Source organism: Dermacentor variabilis, chromosome 8, assembly GCF_050947875.1.
Source record: "Dermacentor variabilis isolate Ectoservices chromosome 8, ASM5094787v1, whole genome shotgun sequence".
NCBI classification, from domain to species: Eukaryota; Metazoa; Arthropoda; class Arachnida; order Ixodida; family Ixodidae; genus Dermacentor; species Dermacentor variabilis.
In genome coordinates this window covers 148,936,833-148,961,677 of record NC_134575.1, presented here as the reverse complement: position 1 = coordinate 148,961,677, position 24,845 = coordinate 148,936,833, and the positions used below count along the sequence as shown (strand labels likewise).

General features: G+C 46.8%; 1 protein-coding gene across 5 annotated transcripts in view; it reads right to left on the bottom strand.

The window, feature by feature from the left end:
• Positions 1–19,192: 19,192 nt before the first annotated feature.
• The window catches only part of LOC142590664 (uncharacterized), a 31,907-nt gene continuing 26,254 nt past the window's right edge, over positions 19,193–24,845 (bottom strand). For all 5 annotated transcript variants that reach the window (XM_075703057.1, XM_075703058.1, XM_075703053.1 and 2 more), the window contains exon 4: positions 19,193–20,234. In XM_075703057.1, the coding sequence (XP_075559172.1) occupies positions 20,056–20,234 (179 nt within the window). In that variant the 3' untranslated portion in view covers positions 19,193–20,055. The remainder of the gene's footprint in view (positions 20,235–24,845) is intronic.

Sequence of the window (24,845 nt, the reverse complement as noted above, 5' to 3'; positions counted from 1 at the left end):
TTCCTTACTTCTTGGGCCAAGTTCATTAATTAACTTGAATGGAATTTCGTCTATTACTGCAGTCGTGCATATTGGAAGACTTGTTTTCGCCTTTTGCCAGTTAAGATTGGTCAGGTCTAAGCTGTTTTCTACTGTGCTATCCTGTGTTCCTCCCTCATTTGGGGCGATTACCCTATCGTCTTTAGTAAATGACTCAGCTATAATTGAACCTATGTAGTTCAAGGCGTCATCTCCCTCTAAACATTTTCTCTCGGCATCGTGAATCTGTTCCGGCTTTCTGTGATTCGCTTTACACAGCCAGCTTCTACGGTTCCAGAATTTTCTTGACCCCCATTTAGTTGTATCGCGAACTTCAGCCAGCCAGCGATCAAAGGACTGCTTTATTTTAGCACGGACGAGGACCTGCATTTGTTGTTTCTTTTGTCGGTAAGATTCCCATTTTTTGTCTATTTCCTCTTCAGGTAACTGCGCCCTCTTTGCTTCTCTGTGTTCCCATTATGCCAAACTTCGTTGTTCGATGGCCTCCCTAATTTCCTTATTCCACCAACTTCGTGGCTTCCTCTTCCCTAAATTATGGAGTTTTACGTGCGAAAACCACTTTCTGATTATGAGGCGCGCCGTAGTGGAGGACTCCGGAAATTTCGACCACCTGAGGTTCTTCAACGTGCAATTAAATGTAAGTACACGGGTGTTTTCGCTATTCGCCTCCATCGAAATCCGGGATTCGATCCCGCGACCTCGTGCTCAGCAGCCCGACACCACAGGCACTGAGCAACCACGGCGGGCTTGCTTCCTCTTCCCTCTCCAGCGGTTTACTCCTTTTACTTCTTTTATTTTTGTACTAATGAGTAGTTCTGATTATAATTCTACCTTTCCATGGGATGTTTATTGCTTCCTCTACGCCGGCCGCTATTTGCGCTATTTGTTCGTCATTTAATTTAGCGTACTCTTTTTTGACTTCCCTGCATTTCTCTTTTGAGCAGGGCTCCAAACTGTAGACAATACGCTTATGATCACTTCCGAGGCTGTACTTCCCCTCTTCGTCTATTTCCATTATTGCGAGCTTGCTATAGATCCCATGCGGCATTAGGTAGTAGTCAATGGTCGTTTGCCTGTTACGGCATTACCACGCGATTTGTCCCTCCCAATTAGTTTCTCTATTTATTATAACTAGGTTGTGTCGCTCACAGAAGTCTAGCATCAACTTGCCGTCCCAATCTGTATCCATCCAGATCCGCGATGTGGCCATGCATGACACCCAGCAGACAAATATCGGCACCTTCTCCAAACTGCTTTATATCGTCATTGAGACACTTCACTAGATCCTTGTTCTCTTGCCTGTATTTGTCCCCTGTCCCTAAATAAACTACTTCTAGCCATGTCTTTTTACCAGCAATTGAACCTGATACCCAGACATGTTCTTTGCGAGTTGACTTTATTCTTTACCAATTTGTTCCTTGATGTATCAGCATGCCTACACCCCCTCCCTTCCTCTCCGTTGCCGTTCTGTTGCTCGCTTCCCAGACGTAGCCTTCAATAAATGGTGGGTCTTCTAGATCCCTGAGATGTGTTTCGCATAGCGCGTATGCACCTACTTCTTCGTCCTTTAACTGCTGTTCTATTTCTAACCACTTCACTCTCTTTCTATCGCGTTGCATTTTTATGTACCTCATCCTGGTGTTAAATTCCTTTTTTGTAGTTTTATTCCTGGACATCCTAGTCGCCATTTTATTGGCGTCAGCCTCTATTGTTGCACTAACCCGTCGTGGTTGCTCAGTGGCTATGGTGTTGGGCTGCTGAGCACGAGGTCGCGGGATCGAATCCCGGCCACGGCGGCCGCATTTCGATGGGGGCGAAATGCGAAAACACCCGTGTGCTTAGATTTAGGTGCACGTTAAAGAACCCCAGGTGGTCAAAATTTCCGGAGTCCTCCACTACGGCGTGCCTCATAATCAGAAAGTGGTTTTGGCATGTAAAACCCCAATTATTAAAAAAAAATTATTATTGTTGCACTTTCTACATTGTTTCTACCTACCCCTAAGCAAGCATGGGGCGTGAGCGCCTGTCGCGGAGAGCCGAGCATGGATGGATGGATTAATGTTATGTGCTTTGGAACGGGACGGTGGGTTACGCCACCAAGCTCTTGTTATTATACTGCTTTATGTCCTACCTAAGCTAAACAATAAAAAATAATAAAAACGCACTATGAACTCCCACAACCAAATTTTCTGATCCCCTATTGCGCACTGTGCTTTTGTACGTCTCCGTGTTTTGTCATTTCCCTACTTTTATTCCACTAATCCTCCTATGGCCTCTTACTAATCCCTATTGCGGACATGTTTACTTTTCCACTGCTCTCGCATAACCCAAGATCTTCAAGGAGGCCAGTGGTGCCTAAATCGACCGCTGGGTAGAAGTCTTCATATTCTAATAAAACAAGCTTCATAGTTTCTCTAGATTTACTGCATCAAGCACATGTTTCTTCTTCCTTCTTATATCTAGCTTTATAGATACGTGTTCTAAGGCCTCCCGATCCGGCTTCGAAGAGTAATGAGATTCCCTTTGAGTTATCATAAATAATTTCTTTCCCGATTTCGGTTTTTTTCTTCTTAAGTAGTTACTCATAGCAGGTTTCTTTTCTATTGCCGCCACCCATGAGATTATTTCGGCCTCTCTGACTTTCCGCTTGACGTTCATTGTTGCTGTGTTGCTTACCCCACAGGCCGTTGTTAGATACGGCACCTTTTTGCTGAGCCTCTTTCCAGTTCACCCGAACACATTGAATCGCATCTCCTCTAATTAAGGAGCGCAGAAGCACATCTACCACGTTCCCGAGGCGCGGCACGTCAAATCAAGTTGGCGTCCACCACCTCGTGCGCAGCAGGTGGAGCTAATAGAGACCTTTAGCTTGTCCGCTATTCCGGTAAACAGGAGCGGTTTGGGCGGATTACCGGATGGTCGGGGCGTAAACGTGAGCAGCCGGAGCGGTGAAGCCGCCTGGTGTTGTAGAGCTCAACCAGACAAACGCATAGCTAAAACTGCAGTAACTCACCATATCCTGCTTCGCCACTCGTGCAAATTTTTGGCAGCGGCGTAATTGTGAACACGATTAGGCCACTGTCGAAAATTTACGCCAGCAGCTAAGCAGAATATAGTAATTAGCTCTGTGTTTGTGTGGTTGAACTTTGCGCCACCAGCTGGCGCCACCAATCTGGCCGCTCACGTTGACGCCCCCGCTAAACCGGAAAACCGCCCGCGCTTGACCGAATACCGGACACGCTAAAAGTCTCTATTGTCCCACTGCTTGACTCTTCCCGAAAGTGTAGCGGGAACCTGGCACGGTTCCAGGTAACGGGGGTCCCGAGCCAAGCTGCTTTGCAGCTCTGAAAGGTCGCTCGAAGACAAGCCGTCTCCCCCAATCCACCTACCGTGACGGCGCTTGCAAGCCGCGAGGCAACGACGGCCTTAATGCACCGTGAAGTCCTGGGAGCAATCCCCACCCCCCGTCCGCCTTTGTGACGGCAGTTGCAGACCAGAAAGGCAAAACCGCAGACAAGTAATCAAGGAGCGACCCTCTGCGCCGGGTGTGACTTACATTCGCACGGGCGCCTACCATTGGCCGAAAATTACGCCACCTGAGCGGGCTCGCCGATTGGTCGAACGTCACCTGACTTCCAGACACCGAAGGGGTTAAAAGCCAGAGACCGGGAGCAGCAAGAGGGCATTCCTTCATTCATCTCTTTCGAGCTTCTTGCCACGGGCCGCAGCGTCCGAGTTGCTGCTGGCCCGTAATGGCTTTATGACTGCTAATTTCTTTGTGCTCTCACTGTAAATAATGTAAATAAACCTCCAGTTTTCATCTCAATGTCCTCCTCAACTTCGGCCAACTCCCGCACTCAACGGCAAGGTCCAAAATCTGGGGGACAGAAATTGGGATTGTCCTCCAGATCTAACACCGTATACTTGATGCTAAGCTTCCCAGTACTATTCCTCCACTGTGACTCAATGTTTTTCCTGTACAGATACCTCAACACTCTCCTAGCCCATTTACTTTCTTCCATATTCCTCAGCCGTTCTTCATACTCAATTTTACTGCGAGCTTCCCTCACTTCAAAACTAGTCCAGCCCGTATCAACCGGCACAGCTTCATTTGTAGTCTTCCCGTGAGCGTACAATGCGATGCGCCCCACTTACCTTTGGTTCCCATCGAGTCTTGATTACACCCCTGATTTAAAGCAAACAACTGCATTTCGAAAAGTAAGTGCTGGTACCATTACACGTTTCCACGTACCTCGGAGCACCCCGTACCTATTGTATCCCCATAGCGCTCTGTGCTTCCATTATGGCTGCATTTCTCTTCCCTTCACTGTAATTGTTCTTCTCCTGTGTCTCCATATATCTATTGCCTTCGTTTACCCGTATAACAAGGTATTTATATTCTCTTACCCGAGGTATTTCCTGGCCCTGTATTGCCACTGTCCGTTCACAGTTTTCATTATATACCATAACACCCGATTTTCTAACACTAAATTTCAAACCTAAATTGTTGTCTTCCTGTCCACAGATACTAGCCAGACGTTGCAAATCACTTTGCTCGTTAGCTAGCAGCACAATATGCAACGCATAATATAAACCTGGAAGCTGCTGCTATACTACTGTACCCGCCTGTGTGTATGAGAGATTAAACCCGATATTATTTCCTTCTAGCGCCCTCTCCATCCTCACCATGTACATCATAAACAGCAGCGGGGATAAAGGGCACCCCTGCCTCAGTCCTTTGTTGATATAAACTTTTTCCTTGCTCCTCATCCCTTTCCATTCAACGCAAACGGTATTTTCTAGGTAAATCTCCCTCAAAAGGTTTAGAAAATTGTTACCTTAGCCTTCCCCTTCCAGAATATCCCAAAATATGTTGCGGTCTACGTTGTCGTAGGCTCCTGTAATGTCTAAAAAGGCTACATACAACGGTCTGCTCCCTGCTTTTGATATTTCAGTACACTGAGTAAGAACAAACAAATTATCGTCCAAACGCCTACCTATTCTGAAGCCATTCTGAAGCTCTCCCAAAATGCCATTATTCTCTGCCCATGCTTGAACTTTAATTTGATTGTCTGCATTGCTAGCCTGTATATTACCGATGTAATGCATGGTCAACGGTCTATACGAGTGAATTCTTTCTCCCCCTTACCTGTATAAATTAAATTCATTCTACTTTGTCGCCAACTATCTGGTATTCGTCGTTATTTTAAAGGTTTTTCCACTGCTTTCACCAGAGCTTCCTTACTTTTTGGTCCTAGTTCATTTATCAGCCTAACGGGAACCTCGTCTAGCCCTGTGGCTGTGCGCTTAGGAATTTCCTCTTCCGCTTTCTTCCAGTTTAAATTTGTCAGCACCAGCTCCTCTTCCCCTTGGGTCTCTTTCGTGCTCTTTTTTCATCAAGTACAACCTCGTCATTGCCTTGGAAAAATTCCGCTGTTGCTTTTCGGATGTAATTTATTGCCGCTTCTCCTTCCAGCCTGTTTTCATCTTCGTCTAGGATATGTTGTTGTATTGTTGTTGACTTCCTGCGTAATAATTTTATGTGGTTCCAAAATATTCCAGGTGCGGCCTTCTTTCTCTCACGTATTTCCCAGTATTTGAACCATATACTTTTTCTGCCGGTATATTTCCCATTTACTGGTTACTTCATCCTGTGGCAACTGCGCCTTTTTTGCCTGCCTGTGCTCTCGAGATGCTTTCTGTCGTTCGGCGATCGCTTCTCGTATCTCCTTGTTCCACCAGCTTTTCGGTTTCTTTTTTTCTTTCCAACGAACATGTTGTTTCTCTTTCCGTATTTCTGTCGTTATTACACTTAGAAGCTCACCATATTCCCACTCTTTACTTGGCCATTTGCCAAGTTCTTCCTCAACTCTAGTGACTGTATTTGCTATTTGTTCAGCGTTCAAATTTGGACTGGCCATTTTGCTCTCCTTGCTCTCTTTCCCAACTACATATCCCATTTTCAAAATGATGCGTTTATGGTCACTCCCTATGCTGCTAAACCCTTCCTCATCGATGACCATTTCTCTCGACTTATCATGAATTCCTTCTGTCATCAGACAGTAATCAATGGTCGATTGCCGGTTTCCCACTTCCCACGTGATCTGTCCTTCACACTTAGGCCCTGTATTCACGATCACGAGGTTATGTTGCTGACAAAGGTCCAGCATTGAATTCCAGTTATTGTCGGTATAGCCATCTAAATCTTGTATGTGGGCATTCATGTCACCTAATAGCACAATTTCAGCACCACTCCCGAAACCCTTAATATTAGCGCTTATGCATTCCACTAACTCTTTATTCTTCTCTGTGCAATTTCTTCCGGTCCACAAATACGTAACGCCCAGCCAAGTTTCTTTCCCACTCATTGTGCCTGATAACCAAAGATGCTCTTGACTTTGTGAATTTACTCTTTTCCATTTGGCTCCTTGATGGATGAGCGTTCCGACTCCCCCTCCCTTTCTTTCCGACTTAGTTCTGTTACATCCCCTTCCCAAACATAATTCTCAATAACTGGCGGCTCTTCTGAGTCTCTAAGGTGCGTTTCTGTAACCGCATACACCCATATTTTTTCTCTGTGTAACTGCTCCTCAATCTCTGCCCACTTTTCCTTTCTTCTGCCGCCCTGCATGTTTATGTAGCCTATTGCATGGCGACCTCTTTTTCTTGTTTTCCTCCTTTTTCTGTTATCGACGGCGATGCTTTTCTGATGTTCGCCTAGGGGACCTTCTTCTTTAATATCTACTCTGACCTCCTGAGCGCCCGCGGGCCCCCTAAAAAAGCAGCAGCGCGACCACCAAGTCGCGAGCCCACTTCTCGTGCTAGCCTGTAATTGAAGTGGATCCCGTCTCGTTTAAAACCACCACAACTAATCAGTTCCCTGTTTACTTCGATAACCTCGAAGGCTTTCTTTCGGCTCATTTTCCATATTACCTCATTAGCAGCCACTACGGCTCTTTGTACATGACTGTCAGGCACAGGCACCTCCGGCACCGTGCACACCACGATCTGCACCTGAGGGGATAGCTCACGCAAGTCGTCCACCCCCTTCGCCAAGCGCTGGGCTAGTCCTAGCCATTTCCTGTTTAGGACGTCATTTAGCCCACCTGCTACTTTGACGAGGTTGCGCATGTGGCCATTTTCCGCGAGCTTTTCTTTTGCTCGCTCCATGACAGAACCCAGTGTGCGCCCTGGAAATGTCCCTACCGCCACTCTTTTGTCGCCTGTCACCCTCTCCGCAATTGCTTTTGAGCACCCAGCCAGGTTTGAATCGCCAGCGATAATCACCCTTTCACTCTCTCCTACCTCTCCCTGCTTCCTTATGTCATTTTCCGCGGGATTCGGACTCAACAAGGGGCATTGTTTCCTGGGCTCCTGCTTTTTCCTCGTAACGGCCTCAAGGTAGGTGCTGCTCTTTCCAGCTAACCCTTCATCACCCTGCCTGCGTTTCGCGTATTTCTCTGACCCTCCCGCGCGTGTCGCGTCGGGGGTCTGCGTTCCGTTGTCACGCGCATTCTCGGTCACAGTGGCGGCCCTGTTCAGCTTTTCCTCGACTGCTTCAAGTCTCTTTTCAACTACCTTCCGTGCCTCACGCTCCCTGTTTAGCTCATTTTGGAGCTCTTGCACCTGTTTGACAAGCTCTTCCTGGAAAGCCTCCATTTTCTGCAGCCTAGTATCGACATCACATTGTGTGCCGGTTGATGCGACGCCCTCTCTATTCTCACCCGTCTCCTCATCGCCCCTCCCCCCGTACTGCTTGCTTTACCGGCTTTCTCGCCATGTATTCCACGGCTTTTTGCAAATACTATAATACTATATCAATGCACAGCACGTGCCTTTTAGAAAAAACCGACACGCACAGGATCCAAATCCTCAAAATGCCGCAAAGCAACTCTCACCATTGTTTCAAAAACAATCAATGCCGCGGAGGCCGAAGGTATGACACGCTCTCGCACGCGCTCAACCACGCGGCCACGCTATCACTTTTCTGCCAAACACGCACAGTAAAACCACTAATAGCTATTTGTCTTGCCACTTCCAAGCTACTATTTAAAGACTACAAACATTCAACAAATGTACACGAAGTACACCCGCGCACCTGAAATACGAGAGACAAAAAAAAGGAAACAAAAGGAAAACCCCCCAAATACTATTTATATGCAAAAACCAGCAAATAAAAACAGAAGCAAGCTCAAAGCATGCACAAGAACTTATGATTTCGCCGTCGTCACGGAGCCCCGAAAAGCACGTCCATTCGCCACAAAACCAAACCGTTTTGAGATGTCAGCGCCACCTCTCGCTTCAGTCGGGAAATAGCCGCAACGACGGCATATGGCCTCTGAGATCCGAATATTTCGCCGGCCAATTAAAACTGTAAAAAACGTGCGCTGCTTACGCTACACGATTGACTGTCGATAAATGTGTGAAAGTTACATAATTTTATGTCAAGGTGCTGGAGACTGCATATAGAAGGCAAGTCAAGGCGGGATAATGCCTCTGAATTTTATAGTGACCCATCGTAAATACATAGTACCTAATATTCATTAATTGTACAGTCAGTCATGCTACGTTTCAATAAATATATTGAATCACCAGCTCAAATTACTTGCAAAGGTTAGTTATTGGGCACAAGCATTACAACAAGGAAAGGAATAATCTTTTGCGATTACTACGGAAACTTCCGACTTCGCTTTAACGAAGGCATTACCCTCTTTGAAGGGACAACAAAGAGGGCAATGCCTTCGTGAAAGCGGTCGTTTGAAGCGATACATTTCACTGAGAAGTAGAATGGGCGCACCTTCAGAAAGCAGAATGTGCAATTTACTCAAAGCCTAGTGTTCACTTTCTATTCCTTGTAACCACTACACAGTAACGGCAAAAATAAGTTGCGTTCGCAAATGTTGCACCGCGACTGAAGGGGATATTACGAGATGCGTAGTTTGTTTCTCCGGTGTTCTCGGGGAGCAAAACAAGGCATCTTGTTTAATTCTAGGGGAAATTAGGGGCATGGTATGGATAAGGTGTAGGCAATGCTCCAAATGGGTGGGTTAAATGCGCATTTTCACGTAGAATAGGAAACAAGTGGTACATAGCCTTATTAGTCTGTTTTACGAGTGGTGTAAGACTTAGACGGCTGTGCTTGCACAATTACAATAACAATTGAGATAAAATTGTGCGAACATAAGGGGTACAGCACCCTAAGTTTATGTGCAATGGTAAATGCGTGATGATCAAATACAGCATAAAAATTGTGACCAAGTGTTCGAAATTATCACGCTACTGCTATATTGACCCAAGAGAGCTTAACATACTTTATACTTTGAAGGAATAGGCAGCATTTCAAGTGGAATGTGTCGCATAGTTTTAATATCTCTGGGTAAATTATTTAGAAGTGTTACGAATAATCACTGAACCCACATTTGCTTTTGTTCTTACTTTGTCATGCGTGATATATTAGTTTTGGCTGGTATCCTCACTGATGAACTAAAGAAGGCAGCTTCGTTAGGTTTGCTGACTTAAGGACAAATTAATGGGTGATGTGGAGGTTAAGTTCAAAATAGATGGCTTTCGTAATAAATTACATATGCAAGCACTCCAGCATGTTTGAGCGTGTCTAGCGAGAGCGGAAGAATTGAGCCCGCTGCCCTGGCAGCACTATAAAAAGCCGCCAAGACCAAATTTAGCGAAAACTGGTGATTCCCAATGGAAACTTCCTGTGCGAAGTGGTTGGATCAAACACAGTCTTTATAAAAATGTTCTTATTCAAGCATTAGAGCGTGTGATATGGTCGCTATCAACTATGCTTCCCAGTGTCTCGACATAGCTGTAGCTTACAACAGGTACATATTTTGCAGAAAGTGGAGTGGGGCCATTGTAACTGCACTGTGTGACAAAATTTTTACGTTCCCGGTCCGGTTAAAAGCGTAAATAATAATGAGCCGTCATTCTTCTTTCCTTATTTTCATGCGTCATATAACACCATCTGTCTTTGTTTCAGCGATGTCCTCCAAGAACTAAACAATACATTTTGTTTATATTTGACAAAAGTAAAGGGCGCGTTATCACCAACATGTAGGCAAACTTCAAAGATAGAGAACTAATTATGATAATTTTAGTATATTACGCATGTAAGCTATTCGGAGCTTTATGAATGTGCTTTGGGAACAAAGAATTTATCATGTTTCCCTGGAATAACTGTGAACCATAATGGCATAGTAACAGGGGGTGGGGGGGGGGGCTAGGGGGCCGTGGGCCACGTGTGCCAGATAGGTGTGGGGGGTGTCATACATGTCTGAAGACACCCCTCTTTCTGCCAGCTTGACTGGGCGTAACTGGATAAGATGCTCCGGTAACAATGGTCCGGCTGCTGCAGCAGCCTGAGCCCATGTACCAGAAGCGTAGTGCCGCAGAATTGTCGGCTGCAGCTTTATCAACATCCTACATAATAATTGCACGAATGTGCTGGCAAAAAAAAAATTATTTGCTAAGTGGTCGCTAAACCACTCGCCGTGCGCTCGTGATCGGAGCTGACGTCGCTAAACATACAGTTTTAGGTCATGTGGCTCTTGGGTGCCTCTTCCGTTTAGTCCGCGCGATCTTAGAGTATATCTTAAGCAACAGCTTAAATAACAATCATAGAGGAAGCATTGCAATTCTGGAATTGAGGACCGCAAAGTCATATTAATAACTCAACAAACATGTCGTCTCTAAACAAGATCGTCTTGGGTGCTACAGCCTGCAGTACTTTGGCACTGAGGGTGGCCCAGTATAGCAGTACCGAAACAAATATGATACTGCACCAGTGACGTCAATATTTCTATCCTCTCCACTGCGAGTGCAGACCAGCAGTAGCGCAAGCTTTCGCTGGCACTGGCTTCATTGCGGCCTTCTCTCTCTCTCTCTTTTTCCATTGTAACGCCAGGAATCAACGCGAAGCGAGTTCTGTTCCGTTCCCAACCTTGTGGCGGTACCGCAGCTCAGATAATGACGTTTGCCAATAACAGCAAATAAAGAAAGGCTTTAGGATCAGAAGGAAGAGAACTCGTAATTGTCATAGCGTTGTCAGCTGCGCAGCAGGAAAGCAGATGGGGTTTCCTAATAGGATGAAGAAATCATCGTCACTGACACACTATTTAATTTTCATTTGGGTTCAGGGCTGCCCACAGCCAAAATACTGCACGCCGTAGTACCTACGACGAATCCTGTGACGTTGTTGTTCGGGAACATATGACTTTCGGACTTCAATTTTGGAAATGTAATATCGTATCTAAAATCGCTAATTAAAATACCATTAGAATTGTGTTGTTACTTGTGAGCCATATTTTCCACAATGCCGCATCTGTATTGGCTGCTATGCGTACAGTCTGACAGCAGATGTGCAAATGCGCTTATGGCATGTTATCAGTGCAGCACCCTGTGGTATTTAGTGCAGAAAATAAAACAGCGTGTATACCTGCTACATTCGCGATCTCTGGGAAAGAAAGTGAAGCGAGGGAGAGGGGGGACATGTGCGGTATCCAAAGTGGTATCCAAGGTATCCAAAAATTTTCTATATCCTCGCCTTCCTCACTACACCCTGGTGAGGAGGGGGGGGGGGGGGGAAGGGTGACAGAAGACCTATGGGCCGCGGGTGCCGAACGACCTAGCTACGCCACTGCTGTGAACTTAACAGATATCAAATCTAGTGGAAATTGAGTGCGTGGAAAGGGTAGGGGGGGGAGTTATAAAGCACTAAAGCATTGCATAGCCCCCTCAGCAGTTGTAGTGGTGATTTTTAACAGCTTCCCTGGACGTCCACTGTCGCAGGGCCGGAATGGCGAGTCCATTTTTGGGTGTGTGTGCGTGAATATTGCAAGTAATTTATGTTGATTGTACATCGTTGCGTGTAACCTCGACAGTACTATTACCTAAACTAGCGATATATTTATGTTGTAGACTTAAACAGCAAGTACGATGCTTTGTTGAATTACTTAAATTCTTTGTAGCAAATGTGCCTTTTTATGTACACTGTATTGCTGCTACTGGGTGCGATCCGAGACCACTGTGGGTGCACTCATTACCTTTTGTCCCTGTATCACCTTGAGACGTTATATAGTTGCAACGGATAAATGCAAAGACAGCTCATTTTTCGGGCCCCCATGGTTCACCATGCGTGATTGACAAACAGGTCACTGTAGGTTAAATTAAATATACATATAACAGAAGCATTTCCAGGTTATTTCACTTATTGTAAATGTAATAGGCTATATATATATTGCACAAATAAAGAGAGAGCGGAAGGTCAGACCGGTACGCCACTGCATGTCTTTTACTAATCACAGCACATCAAAAGAAGCTCTGAAGGCCTGCCAGTACACTTATTAGGCATATCGGTGCACATCCTGTGACAGGCAGCAAAGGTGCACACGTGTATAATTAAGGAATACATACTGTGTCCCGCAACAATCGCCCCGTCCCACACTTGTTAAGCTTCACCGCAATAATTTGCGCACGCTTCACCGCGTAATATTGCTGTAGTGAGGCGAAGGTGACTTTCGACAACCGGCATTATGCAACGCGTCGTGCTTTCCGAGCTTCGAAGCCAACCGCGAGGGCCACAAAGGCGTAGTCGGTGTCATTGCTGACAGCGGCGAATTATTTCAATAAAAAACACAGCACAGAGCGGCAAGGAGCTTAATAGCGAACGCAGAAGCAGCTAGGCCTAGCACTGATGCGGTGGTGGCTACGGCTGCCAGCTGATCTGCGTGCGAGCGCCGGTTCGAGGAGCGACGAGGTAATCAAAAGGGCGGCGGTGGTGGTTTTATTAATGCTATTTCGGACCTGTCATGACGGCAAGAAGTCCGGAAAATCGGATGGCGAAGGGTTCTTGCATCCGAAATTTCCGACGTTAGACATAGGCTCTATGGGGTACGTGGTGCCGCGAAGCCGTCCGAATTATCGGGCGTCCGGAAAGTCGGTCATTGACTGAACACAGGCAACTCCTCCTACTCGAGCCAGCTTTACCACGACTTTCTTTCCCTTGCAATAAAATTACAGCTAATTTTCCCGGGTAGAAGCGCAAATTCCCTGAGTTCTTCCAGACTATTGAAAATCCCTGAGAATTCCCGATTTTCACGGTTGGTAGACACCCTGCCGTTATACCGCTTTCGGGCGAGGGGTAGTGCCTTTACGCCTCCCAGTCCGTGAGCCTAATTTCGCGAATTGTTCTCTTGAGTTTCGGGGTGGATACCGAGATGCTGAGGATGCAGTGATCGCTGCCCAGTGTTTCGCCCAAGTGCGTACATAAGTATTCCCAGTGGCGTAGCAACAGGGGGGGCGGGGGGCCGTGGGCCCCGGGTGCAAGGCGCCAGAGGGAGGGGGGGGGGGGTGTCATATGCCTGAAGAGACCTCTTTTTCCGCCGACTTGACTGGGCGCAAATGGCAAAGAATGTAGCCAGTAGCCCGAGCTCATGTACCCGATGCGTCGCGCCGCAGAATTGTCGGCTGCAGCTCTATCAACACCCCATGAAATAATTGTACGAATGTGCGGGCTAACAAATTTAATTCCCAAAATGGTCGCTGAACTATTCGCCTTAGCGGAATGTTTCATGTGGGGTGTGCCGTGCTTTCATACTGGGAGCAGGAGTCGCTAAACATACAGTAAGGCGTTGAGGCTCTTGGGTCCCTCTTCCGTTCAGAACGCGCAGCGAAGACGAACAAAGACAGCAGTAAGAGGGGTTCAACGAGCGCGCCCGCCGCTCTCGTTTGCGGCGAAGCGTTCGTTGAGAGCGACGTTGCATAAGCGCGGCCGTCAAAAGTCGCGAACGGGATTCTCTGGATCGTCTTCAGACTCGGTTCGGCCGAAGAGTTTGGCGGCGTATGACTCGACAGGCTGTGTATAGTCGCGGGCGCAGCGACGTTCAGCTCACTTTTACTTCCCCTTTCCCGCTCGCTCCGAGAAGCCGCTGCGAAACCTGCCGTTATGTTTCACGCTTTCCTTCTTACCCTCGAAAGTTTCAGAAAGCTGTTGTTATTGTGTGACTTCATGTCAAGTACAGTGTCTGTGTCAGCTGCACAGAATTTAAAAAAACGTGAATTTTGTAAGGATATTTCCGGATATTCTATGAAGTTATGAGTCTTTGTGATTACTAGGAACTCGGTAGCGTGAAAAATATGGCAGATAAGTAATAACCATATCCTTAATAATCCCGTAATTAGTAATTATAGAGGAAGCACTTGAATTCGAGAATTGATGACTCAAAGTCATATTATTACCTCAACAAAAACTTCTTGAACAAAATCGTTTTGGGTGCTACAACCTACAGTACTTTGGCACTGCGGGCAGGAGCGGCAGCAGCGAAAGAAATATGAAATAGTGGACCAGTGACCTTGATCCTTTAATCCTCTCCATTGCGAGTGCAGACGAACAGTAGTGCAAGCTTTCGCTGGCGCGGGCTTCATCGCGGCCATTTCTTTCTTTTTTTATAGTGACGCCAAGAATCGACGCGAAGCGTGCTCTAGTCTGTTCCCAATCTTTTGGTGGTACCGCAGCTAGGATAATCACGTTTGTTCGTATTGCAGTAGATAAAAACAAGGCTTTATTGATCACAATAAAGAGAAGTCGTAATTGTCATAACATTGCCGCCCGCGCAGCAGGGAAGCAGGTGGCGTTTTCCGTTTTTCTAATATGGTGGGGAGATCAGCGTCACTGAGCCACAATTTCATTTTCGTTTTCGTTCAGGGCTGCCCACAGCCAAAATACTGCGGGCCATAGAACCTACGACGATTTTCCTGAAGTTGTTGTTGGGCAAGATATGAATGTCGGCCTTCAATTTTGCAAATGCAATGTTGCCGCTAAAATTGGTAATTAAAACTTTATAATTTTTTTTACTTGTGACGTTAGCCGTATTTGCCACGATGCTGCATTTGTATTGGTTGCCAAGCCTTACAGTCTGACAGAAGATGTGCACATGCGCTTATCACAAGTTATCAGTGCAGCACACTGTGTTATTTGGCGCAGAAAAAAACAGCGTGTATTGGCCTCGAGCTTCACTATGGTATAGTTTCACGACTCGAAAAGCTGGCGCCACCGTCGGCGTAATGTGCTATTAGGGATCACGTGGACATAGCGGCCGCGTCGGCAGCTTCGGGAACGCCGAAGCGAGCTGAAAAGGAAAGTTTAAGTTCCCTCGTACGCTGCGGTCCTCATTTATTGGCGGGATTTTCCGGCTTCGAGTGTCTCCTTTACAACGATTGAAAGCACTAGAATAGGTAGTGGCTGCCTTCGAAGGTGCGTAACATGGTAGGCTACTGCTCAGTGCCGCAGTGCCGGACGTACGCAACGGAGCCCGGTGTCAGCCTTATTCATACGTAGCCGCAGGACGAGAAGCTGCGTGAGGCTTGGCTCACGAAACAAAACCGGCAAACAGTCATCGGCTACAACTCGGGTATGCAGCAAGCACAGACGCGAGGAAGATTTCTGCTTCGGCCCCGGGTCTGCAATGTTCGAAAAACGCGCACTGAGACGCTCGCCCGAGTCCGCTGCCCGACTAATGTCATGACGGTTTGGTCTATGAACTTGTCGATGCTATATATACTGGAAAGTTCACTGGAGTGCATAGGGAGCGGTAAGAAGCACAAAAAAAAGAACGCATGGCATATGGTCATGTTTGTGTTATGAATTAATGCACTGGATTACAAAAAAGAATCAGCGAGAAATCGCACGCTGAGAACACCGATAAACATATAGTGCGACGCAACTCGAGAAATAATAGTGAAACGTCCAAGAATTTAGAAAAAAAAAATGGAATCTTCGCGACGTCCGGCACATCAGTCCCCGTAGGCGTCGAAGTCTCTACAATGAAATTATCTTTGAACAGCTCTGATAGCGCCCACGCCACATTGGCTGCTTGTATACTGTCAAATGCTCATATTCTACAGCCTAAAGCTCATGACACGGTGCGAAAACGCGCACGCGGCGAAAGCGAAACAGTGCGCGGACAAGCATGCAGACGCGCAGTCGGTCGCTGCACACATGTGCGATCGCTGCATTGAGGCTTCATTCTATTACGCTCCATTTAGATATACAAACACTATAAGACCATATTTCACATAGTTTGGTCTCGGCGTTTGCCTACCTTTCACGTAAGAAGCCGGTTCGGGAGACTAAATCGCGGCGACCGCGCACAGTGGCGTTTACTGTATGTATTCGGTAAAGAGATAGCGTCTGTAAACGATTCTGTGCTTTCAGTTTGCCCAAGATTATTATTTAGACAGTAAAAAACTTCTCCCGTTTCGAAAGTACTTACAGAAATTTCCGGGAGAGCTCCCACGTGGTGTTTTCAGTGAGCGCTGACAGCAAAACCTATGAGGAGCGCGCTGCGTAAATCTCATGCTACGCCAGCGAGGCGCTTCCGATAGATGGCGACTCCGCAACTCCTTGCTGCCAATACCTGCTGCATTCGTGACCTCTGGGAAAGAAAGCGAAGGAGAGGGGGACCCGGGGGACGTGCGCGGTGTCCAAGGCGGCTGTACTTGTGCTGAAACCCGGAAATTCGATATCCTCGCCTTCCTCGACTACACCCGGGGGGGGGGTGACAGAAGACCTGTGGGCCCCGGGTGCCAGACGACCTAGCTACGCCACTGAGTATTCCCTTAGGTTTTTGACAAATGACAGGTCCGGAAATGTGTCTCGACTTGCGCTGGCACACGTAGCGGAATTGTTTTGTGGGCTTGTAGGGCTGGCACTCGGTCTCCCCTCCGTAGCAGTAGTCGTATCGTGGAATACACGAGAGCTGAACGTGATCACAGCCATCTTGGTCTTTCCCAGTATGCGGGCCTGCACGATTTTTACGCCTTGGGTCCTCACCCTTAGGTGAGCCATAAGCTCCTCGGGCGGGCTATTCAGGTCGATTCCATGAATGACGCCCCGAGCCACTCCGTCGACGTGCCGCAACGTAAGAGTTGACTTCGTAAAGGTTGCGCGCAATACCCGCGACCTCCTGATCTGGGGTACTAACAATGATTATGTTGGAACTGTGTCTCAAGCCCACGAGGAAGAGCTGAGCGGAGTAGATGTGCTTCGCATGGGCTCCGTCGACTTTCATTATTCTTGTAAAGTCACATCGGAGGACTGAAGTCTTTGTCGGAAGACCTTCGTGAAGTCATCCGGACCCCCATGAGAAGTTTGAAGACCGTGAGTGCATATTATTTTGCGCTTTTGGACTTCAAAGTTCTCCGGGGTAGCGCTGCCGTGTTAAGCCTGATGTTGCCATACGTGGCAGCGCGGAGGTAGGCGAGGCGTTGCGTCGCCTATGCCGCCACTCGCTCGCTCGCTTGCTACGGTTTCTCGACGCTCACTATGGTGCACATTGCTGGATCCCAGCCGGCCGCTTCTATTCCTACCGGAGGGTGTGGTGGTGTAGTTGTTACTACAGCCCCACCCGCCCTCGGTGCTATTGTTCAAGCTGCCGCCGGGCCTTTGTCGCAAGAAACCATAGCCATGGACTTCCAAGACATCTCGGAAGATTGCCATGACGACTCTGCCATTATGGACGAGGACCTTTCGCAAGGGATGCCATTGGAATGTCGTTATTCCAATTGGTCTTTCACCTCAAGCGAAGAACGAAGAAGCTCGCCAGAGGCAAGCAAGTATGCGTGGTAGGCAGGGTGATCTCTCTGCTATTACCCTCCTCTGCCACCGCATTATCAACATCCTACGCAGCTGCAAGCGCTGGGGCATCAAAGAAGCCTTCTTTTAAGAGGAGGCCACAACTCCCGCCGCTGCCACGTAGCGACTTCAAAATCATTATTCGACCCAACAAAGGCCTTCAGGTGAAGAGTTTCACCAACCACCAAATCTCGAAAGCCGTCTCGGCCGCCAGCGGAGGGAATGTGTGCAAGCAAGGACTCGTGTCACGCCGAAGCTCGGATAAAAAAACACTGGGTGCTCCGCATAGAAGAAAAATTGGACATAGTTCATGCTATCAAACGTGGCACGAAGAAGTTGACGCTGGCAAACACGTCAGGGATCTATCGTTGACTACGCTATGTGGCATTTGGAATGCGAAGAAGTTGCTCAGCAGCGCTGCTGTGACTGTGAAAAGAGGTCGGCTATGAGATTTGGCTTTTCTCCATCGTTGCCTCTGTTGCCAAAGTGTTGCCTAATGATAGCGATGAGGACGACACAGAAAGTGACAGCACAGGCAATTCAGAGCTGACAGTGGCAGAAGCTAAGCATTATGTCATCCTCATGAATACAATAATCGCGACGAGAACAGCACCCCCCAATGAAATAGGTGCCCCGTGACTTCTGCAGCACTACCGCGCCCGAGCACAGAGAATATGCAATGCCAACGAGGCACCTCCCATGCGACTGTTTGCTGAGAACAGGGGTCTGGCTGAAAAGCTGGCTCGCAGCTTCAGTATGTTTGAGACTGCTGTCATCGCTTCTAGGCCACCACAGCATCAAAGGAAAATAAGACTTTTGTCATGTGAAATGAATAAATACTGCATATTTTTTCCCTTTCATCGCACTCTGAGTTTCGTTTTTGACAGGCAAGTGGGCAAGCTCATGCTATTCGGTTAAGCAGTACTACCGTTTAGTAGGTACTTTTTCTGAGCTCCGGTCAGCTACGGTTTAACAAGGTTTCAATGTATATGGATTCAACCGTACTTCCTGTCTACTTAAAATGTTTGTCCTCCTTGCTCCTTTGTGCTACCCGGTTATAACGATGAGATTTTCTTGGCACTTGAATATTGTTATAAGTAGGTTCAACTGTAGCAGCATATGCCATGGCTGGAAGTGTGGGAAGAAAAGAAAGTTTACAACTAAATGACGCTGCTCTTATATGTTCTCGCAACTAATTTAGGGGTGCTCAAACAGCAAAATCTGCAATCAAATTAAATACAATGATTAAAAAGAAAGCTTGAAATGTTGAATACTGAAAGTGTCCCCTTTCTAAACAAAGAAAAATATCAAGGTTTCGAGGAGTGTCTTCAGCAACATAAGGATTATTACGCTGACACTTGTAAATACCGTATGCTGACATCAAATCAACTGAGAAGCTTGTCAATGAGAAATAAAAGGAAGGTGATTGTGTCCGGAGCACCACGAGATTGAGAGTCGTGAAACAAAGGAATGCATAACGAGGTGCACCAGGTCTTCACAAGGATGTAACGGTACCAAATACGATGTTTAATCCTTTTTGAAGCTCACGCTCAGTGCGCTGGTCATCCATGCTTACTGTCTGAAGGTCACAAACTTGTAGCTTCAACCATGATGCTGGCAGGCCAGAAATAGAATAACTTGATAAAGAGTCAATCACTGGGTGTAATGATCTGTACTACGTCTGGAGTACACAACTTAGTTGCGATACTGCCATGCCTTCTGTGCATTTGTGGTCCAAGCCATGAATTGGGTCATGTGACCCATACAATCTTGTCATGTGGCCCAATTGTCTGTGAGATGCTGGTGTGTCGTTTGCTGCACGGAGATTGAAAACTCCTCCATATTCGATGGCAGCCATCATAATACAGGCTTTCCACCACCTATGGCCACACTGATACCCATCTGCCATTGCTATAGTGGCATCCTATTTGGCAGCACTATGCTCAGTCATCCGCAGCCAGTAAACTTTGCAACCCCTCTCCCCAATGACTTCACGGCAAGGTCACTAGCAACAGGCTCCTGCAACTGCAGGGCACTCTTCTAGTACATGCTGCGGAGAGAGGTCTGCTAAGCAATCCATGGCTCCTCTGACTACACCTTCCGATTCCCTGGACAAGCTCTGCAACATCGTTCTCAAGAAACATTCGATCACTTGGTTTATTGCCTGCAAAGACAACATGAAGAAATAGCATTCTTGATTTGTGCTCCCCAGCAGACTGCAGTGGTCACGGCCAGGAATCAATCCTGCAACCTTGCTTCTCTCAGCAGCAAAACTGCACAGTCACTTAGGTCAGAGGAACAGGCATGGCGCACACACACACGGCTAAGATCTTCTCTTCATTTAAAGTATCTCTGAAGAGGAACACTATTCACACAGTGCACTGCACTGACTTGGACGCAGTTCTGGCAACACAGCTGGCAGCCTTTGAGGCCATTTCCACGCTACACTGGGTGGAGACGTCCTTGGGGAAGATGAGCTCGAATGCTGCAAGACACGCCACTCTCCGCACTGCGTCCTGGTCACTAGCACAATGTCCTCTATATTGTCCTGGAAGGAGAGAGGTCAGACAGTGAGACAGGGATTGGACCACCGAGATGACAAATCTTCAAATAAAGCACCAGCTGTTGAAAACTGAAGTACTAAAAACAGGAGGCTCCCATTAATCAAGGGCTGCATTCTACACTTCACTTGCCTTATATGAGGACTCCAAGCCCTAAAGTTCATTTTATACTCACAGTAACAAGGCACTCTGTGGTAAAACTTTGCCCTCAATAATTTTGTAGTGATGACTCTGTCCTAGGGGCACACAGTGCCAATGCTGCTCACATTCCTATCACAAAAGCCTTTAAAAGAATATTAGCTTTGTACCAAAACTAATAGAGGAAGAAATATGCAGATCCTATGCACTGTGGAAAACTATGTTATGAGAACCATTGTGCAGTCTATCTAGCATCACTTGGACTAGTGCAAAGTGTTACAAGATGGCACTATTTGTCCGTGTAAGGTGAGTGAGCAACTGTGCAAATGATAACGGCAAAGTGAAAGCATGAAAACAGTGATGACGACAACAATGACAATGCTAGTATGCCAGTGATGGTGAAGAAATGCTACATGTTACACTAGGACCTGTGCCAACTGCAGGGGTAGTAAACTGGTGTGGTGAATGGACTTAAATGGACAGTTTTGTTTCATTAGCTTTTGGGCTGCATCTAGATTTGTGGACTCTGTGTGCGGAAGACAACAAAAATGCGAGGCCAAGAGAAGGGCCAGTGGCTTGAGCAGGAGGGACGTAGGGTGAAACAGGTGAAATGCAAGGAAACTTGAGCTGCAGACCCGCGGAACCACTGCATCGTCCCAGTCTATGAGCTCAGGCCAGAGGATGTTCCTGCCCCGGGGCTGTATTAAGGAAGCCCTCCCAGTACATCTGTTGAGAGGCGTCGTGGATGAGGTCCTTCTCTGGGATGAAGCCACCAGAGGTGCAGGCCACATGGGCTGGTCAGACTGACATGTGTCGACGCTGAATAAGGTACTGCAGTCATGTGTTGATGTCAGTCTGTTCTGTCACCTCGGCTTCCCTCCGAGAGTAGGAACAACACGAAAATCCACTTGCCACCCTTCTACTGGTCATGTCAAAATGTGCGAGACATTTCCCCGCTTTTGGACCTGAAGTGCTCAGGATGTTCACAATTATTTAAAAGCAAAGCTTTTTTTTGCGAACATTGGCGGGTTTCATGACTGTGGATGCTGTGACCTCGATGTGCCCTTGCCAAATAGGCCAACCAAACATAGCAGAGCATGTACGCCGCTGGGTTTCTTGCAGCACCACGACATGGTGCTTGTCTCTGCATCCACAGGAGCAGTGGAGCTGGCTGTGCAGGGGAAGGAAAAAGAAAAACCAGAAAGCTCACCTCGTGCATCCGTGGCTGCACAGTAATGAGAAGAAGTAAATGGTTCATGCTGTTAGAATGGATTCAAATTGAGCTACAAACGTATGCACACATGCCCTCTGAAATCCCAATCCATTCAAGGCCTCAGTCATACTTGCTAGTAGGCAGCAACTCCACATAACAAAATGCTCAGTATAATTTGTGTATGTCTGCGCTTGTGCGGTTGCGCATGAGTGCAGTCATGTTTCGCCTCTTTATGCACTCGCACTAAGCTTCGCTGTACACAGATTCCAACTCGTTGGACCTGCGTCATTTTTTGCCCTTTGCTTTGAGCTCAAGCTTTATTTGTCTTCTAAACTTTCAGGCATTGTAGCAATCCACTTGTTTCTTTGTAACTTCCGTACAATGATATCCTTTTTGTTCTGTTATCACTTGTCAAGAGTCATTTCTTGCCTCACGACACACAAACAATCAACAAATGTCCTAACCATCAAATCAAGGTAAGCTGGGCCAATCCCAATTAGTGTGGCATGGTGAGTAGAGGATCAGGCTTTTGTGCAGGTGGATCCTGTTCAAAAGCCACTATCAAACACAGTTATGTTATTGAAGCGAAGCACAGAGGTGCAAAGAAGTTGAGAACAAAAGGAAAACTTTATTGCCACACATTTCCTCCTGTACATTCCTCCCAATGTGAGCAACGCAATGTTATTGCACAAACACGCTATGCTGGTACTTTCCTTCTCCTAAGCATAAATGTGACGGTACTTGTGTGAGACTGCTCAGTACATCCACTTGGCAAGATAAGACGACATGCCACAGCCAGAGCAAAAGGCAAACAATGCCACCATTCCCACTTTCCAGAAATCGCACAGAGCCTAGAACATTAATAATTATCAGTGGCTATCACATCACAACCTGGAGAGATTGAGTGGGCGACATGCTTCCAGGATCCAGGAGCGACACTTATGTCAACATTCGTGCATTATCCTGGGATATCCATCCCATCCACTTACGAATAGGTGCGCATGCTTTCAAGCTGCTATATTTAAAGGTTGTTAAATAAATAAATTAGTGGTTGCCAGCCCTGACGCTAGATCAAGGTTACTTCGACAGTTTATACTACTCATTTACAGTTTAAGCTGCCTGTAATGAACATCCATATAACAAATTCCTCAATATTCCAAAGTTTTTCTATTCCCTGCCATCACTCCACAGAAACACATGTATTTGTGACCTCTATGTAACAAATTGGTGGAGGGAGACACCCTGGAAATAATGAATTCCTCCCTGAAGACCACCTAGTGATTTTGCCCCCAATTTTTTATTTTAGTTAAGCAGCAGCCGCATGCATCTCCTGCAGCTGCCCTGCCGACAACAGAGCGCAAAGCGGTGTCATCGCACTTGGCGCGCATATAGTAATCCTGGCGACAGCGAGGCTTCCACAGAGTGCCGCCGGCGCCAAGAGTAGGAAGCGACAACACTTGTTTGCGCGTGCCTGCCCGCGCATTGAGGTACCCCCTATGTCCCTTGCGGCGCCTAGGAACGTGTTGCCGTCGCGGCCATGTGCTTATTTCCTCCTCCCTTCTAACATCCCGTGGCTTGTTCTGCGACGCTGCTGCCACTTGCGGGTTGCCGCCGGCTAAAGCCCCTTAATAATATCCAGCGGCACGTCAGCAGCGCCACTGTTTCGTAGCTGCAGAAGTCTCTGCACTTCATTTGATTAACCTGACACCAAGTGACACAACTAAGAAAAAAAGGACTAGCTTCCCACGTCTCATGGTCTCTCTTTGTCTCTTCCTCCACTTTTGATGCCGTGCACATGTGCGAGTTTGCTCCTGTGTACATGCATCCAGTCACTTCGGTGTATCATTCCAAGGATGAAACGCCTCAATGAAGAAACGTAAAATATTGACTCTTGAAAACAAAATAGTCATCTTGGACAATGTTTCTGGAGGTGAAATAAAGAAGGATGTAGCTGCCATATTTGGCATGCCAGCTAGTTCAGGCTCGGAAACTGGTTCAGGCTGCAGAAATTTAACAGTGGAGAAGAGGAGCTGTCAAGCCAGCCCGATCTCACCAAAGCTTGGGTTTCACTGTGCGTGAATGGAGCATCCCCCGGGCAATGTGCAGCTTTGAGATTTTTTGTATGCAGATGACTGCACCGTTGCTACTGAAGAGATCGCAGATGAGGCGCTGTTGGAAAGTGCATGATATCACGGTGACGACGGCGCACCTTCAGAGGTCAATTCATCATGTGTTTTGCCTTTGGCAATGGAAGTTCTGGATGTCATTGACATTTTGCGCTGCATCGCGGGCTCGTTAGACGATGATGGTGCAGCGTTGCGTTCCTTGATGTCTTACGAGCGTTCACTGTTGCCATCCCTCATGAACAAGCAACAGAGCAAAATAACAGTTTTTTGCCGCTAAATAAATGCGTTTTGAGTAAGTACCTCCAGTTCTGTCTTTCTTTAGTTTGTGCATTTCTTTTTCGAATTTTCATGTTGAAATTGCATATAGTGAAAGCCTCCTTGTAACGAAAATTTTCTACCATTTGTCAATTTCGTTATATCCAGGTTTAACTGTATAACCATTTTAGTTGCTACTTTCAGGCATACATAAAATAGATTTTACAGAACTCTAGACATCCATCTCTAGGCCACAAAAAGATGTTCATTGCTCTTGAAACAGCTATTCTTTACAGGTCTGAAGCCACAGCAAAATAAAATATGTGGAACAAGTATTATGCGGGGACATGAGCAAGTTTTTGTGTCTTGAAGGCATACCCAGTCTATGTCGACTGTGACAGAGATCTCCAATTATGCCTTTGTTGTGTCAAAAGACTATAAACTGTCATGCCTTTCGGCATCATGCCTATCACTTTTCACCCTATCTGCGCATCACCAGGACACACATGTGTGAGGACTCAGAAGAATAAGGGGAAAGAAGGGGGCTTGATCTTCTCTAGTTACAACTACGCATAAAGTGAACAGATAATGAAGCCAAAGAATAGGTACAAGTTAACTGTTCTTTTAGTTGAAATGAAGAAGTCTTGAGGAAAATGAAAGCAAAAGTGGACAAAACTACAACTTGCAGTCATCAAGAGCTGAACGGTATGCATGCAATGCTCTTACATTAGGCTACCAAGGTGGCTGTCCCACTGTCTACTTTCCTGAGCATTCATGCATGTGTCATAGATTTAGCCCTGGGTGTGTTGATAGCCGGGGCCACTCACAACCATGGTGGCAGATGTGGAACACCCTTTTAACCGTGG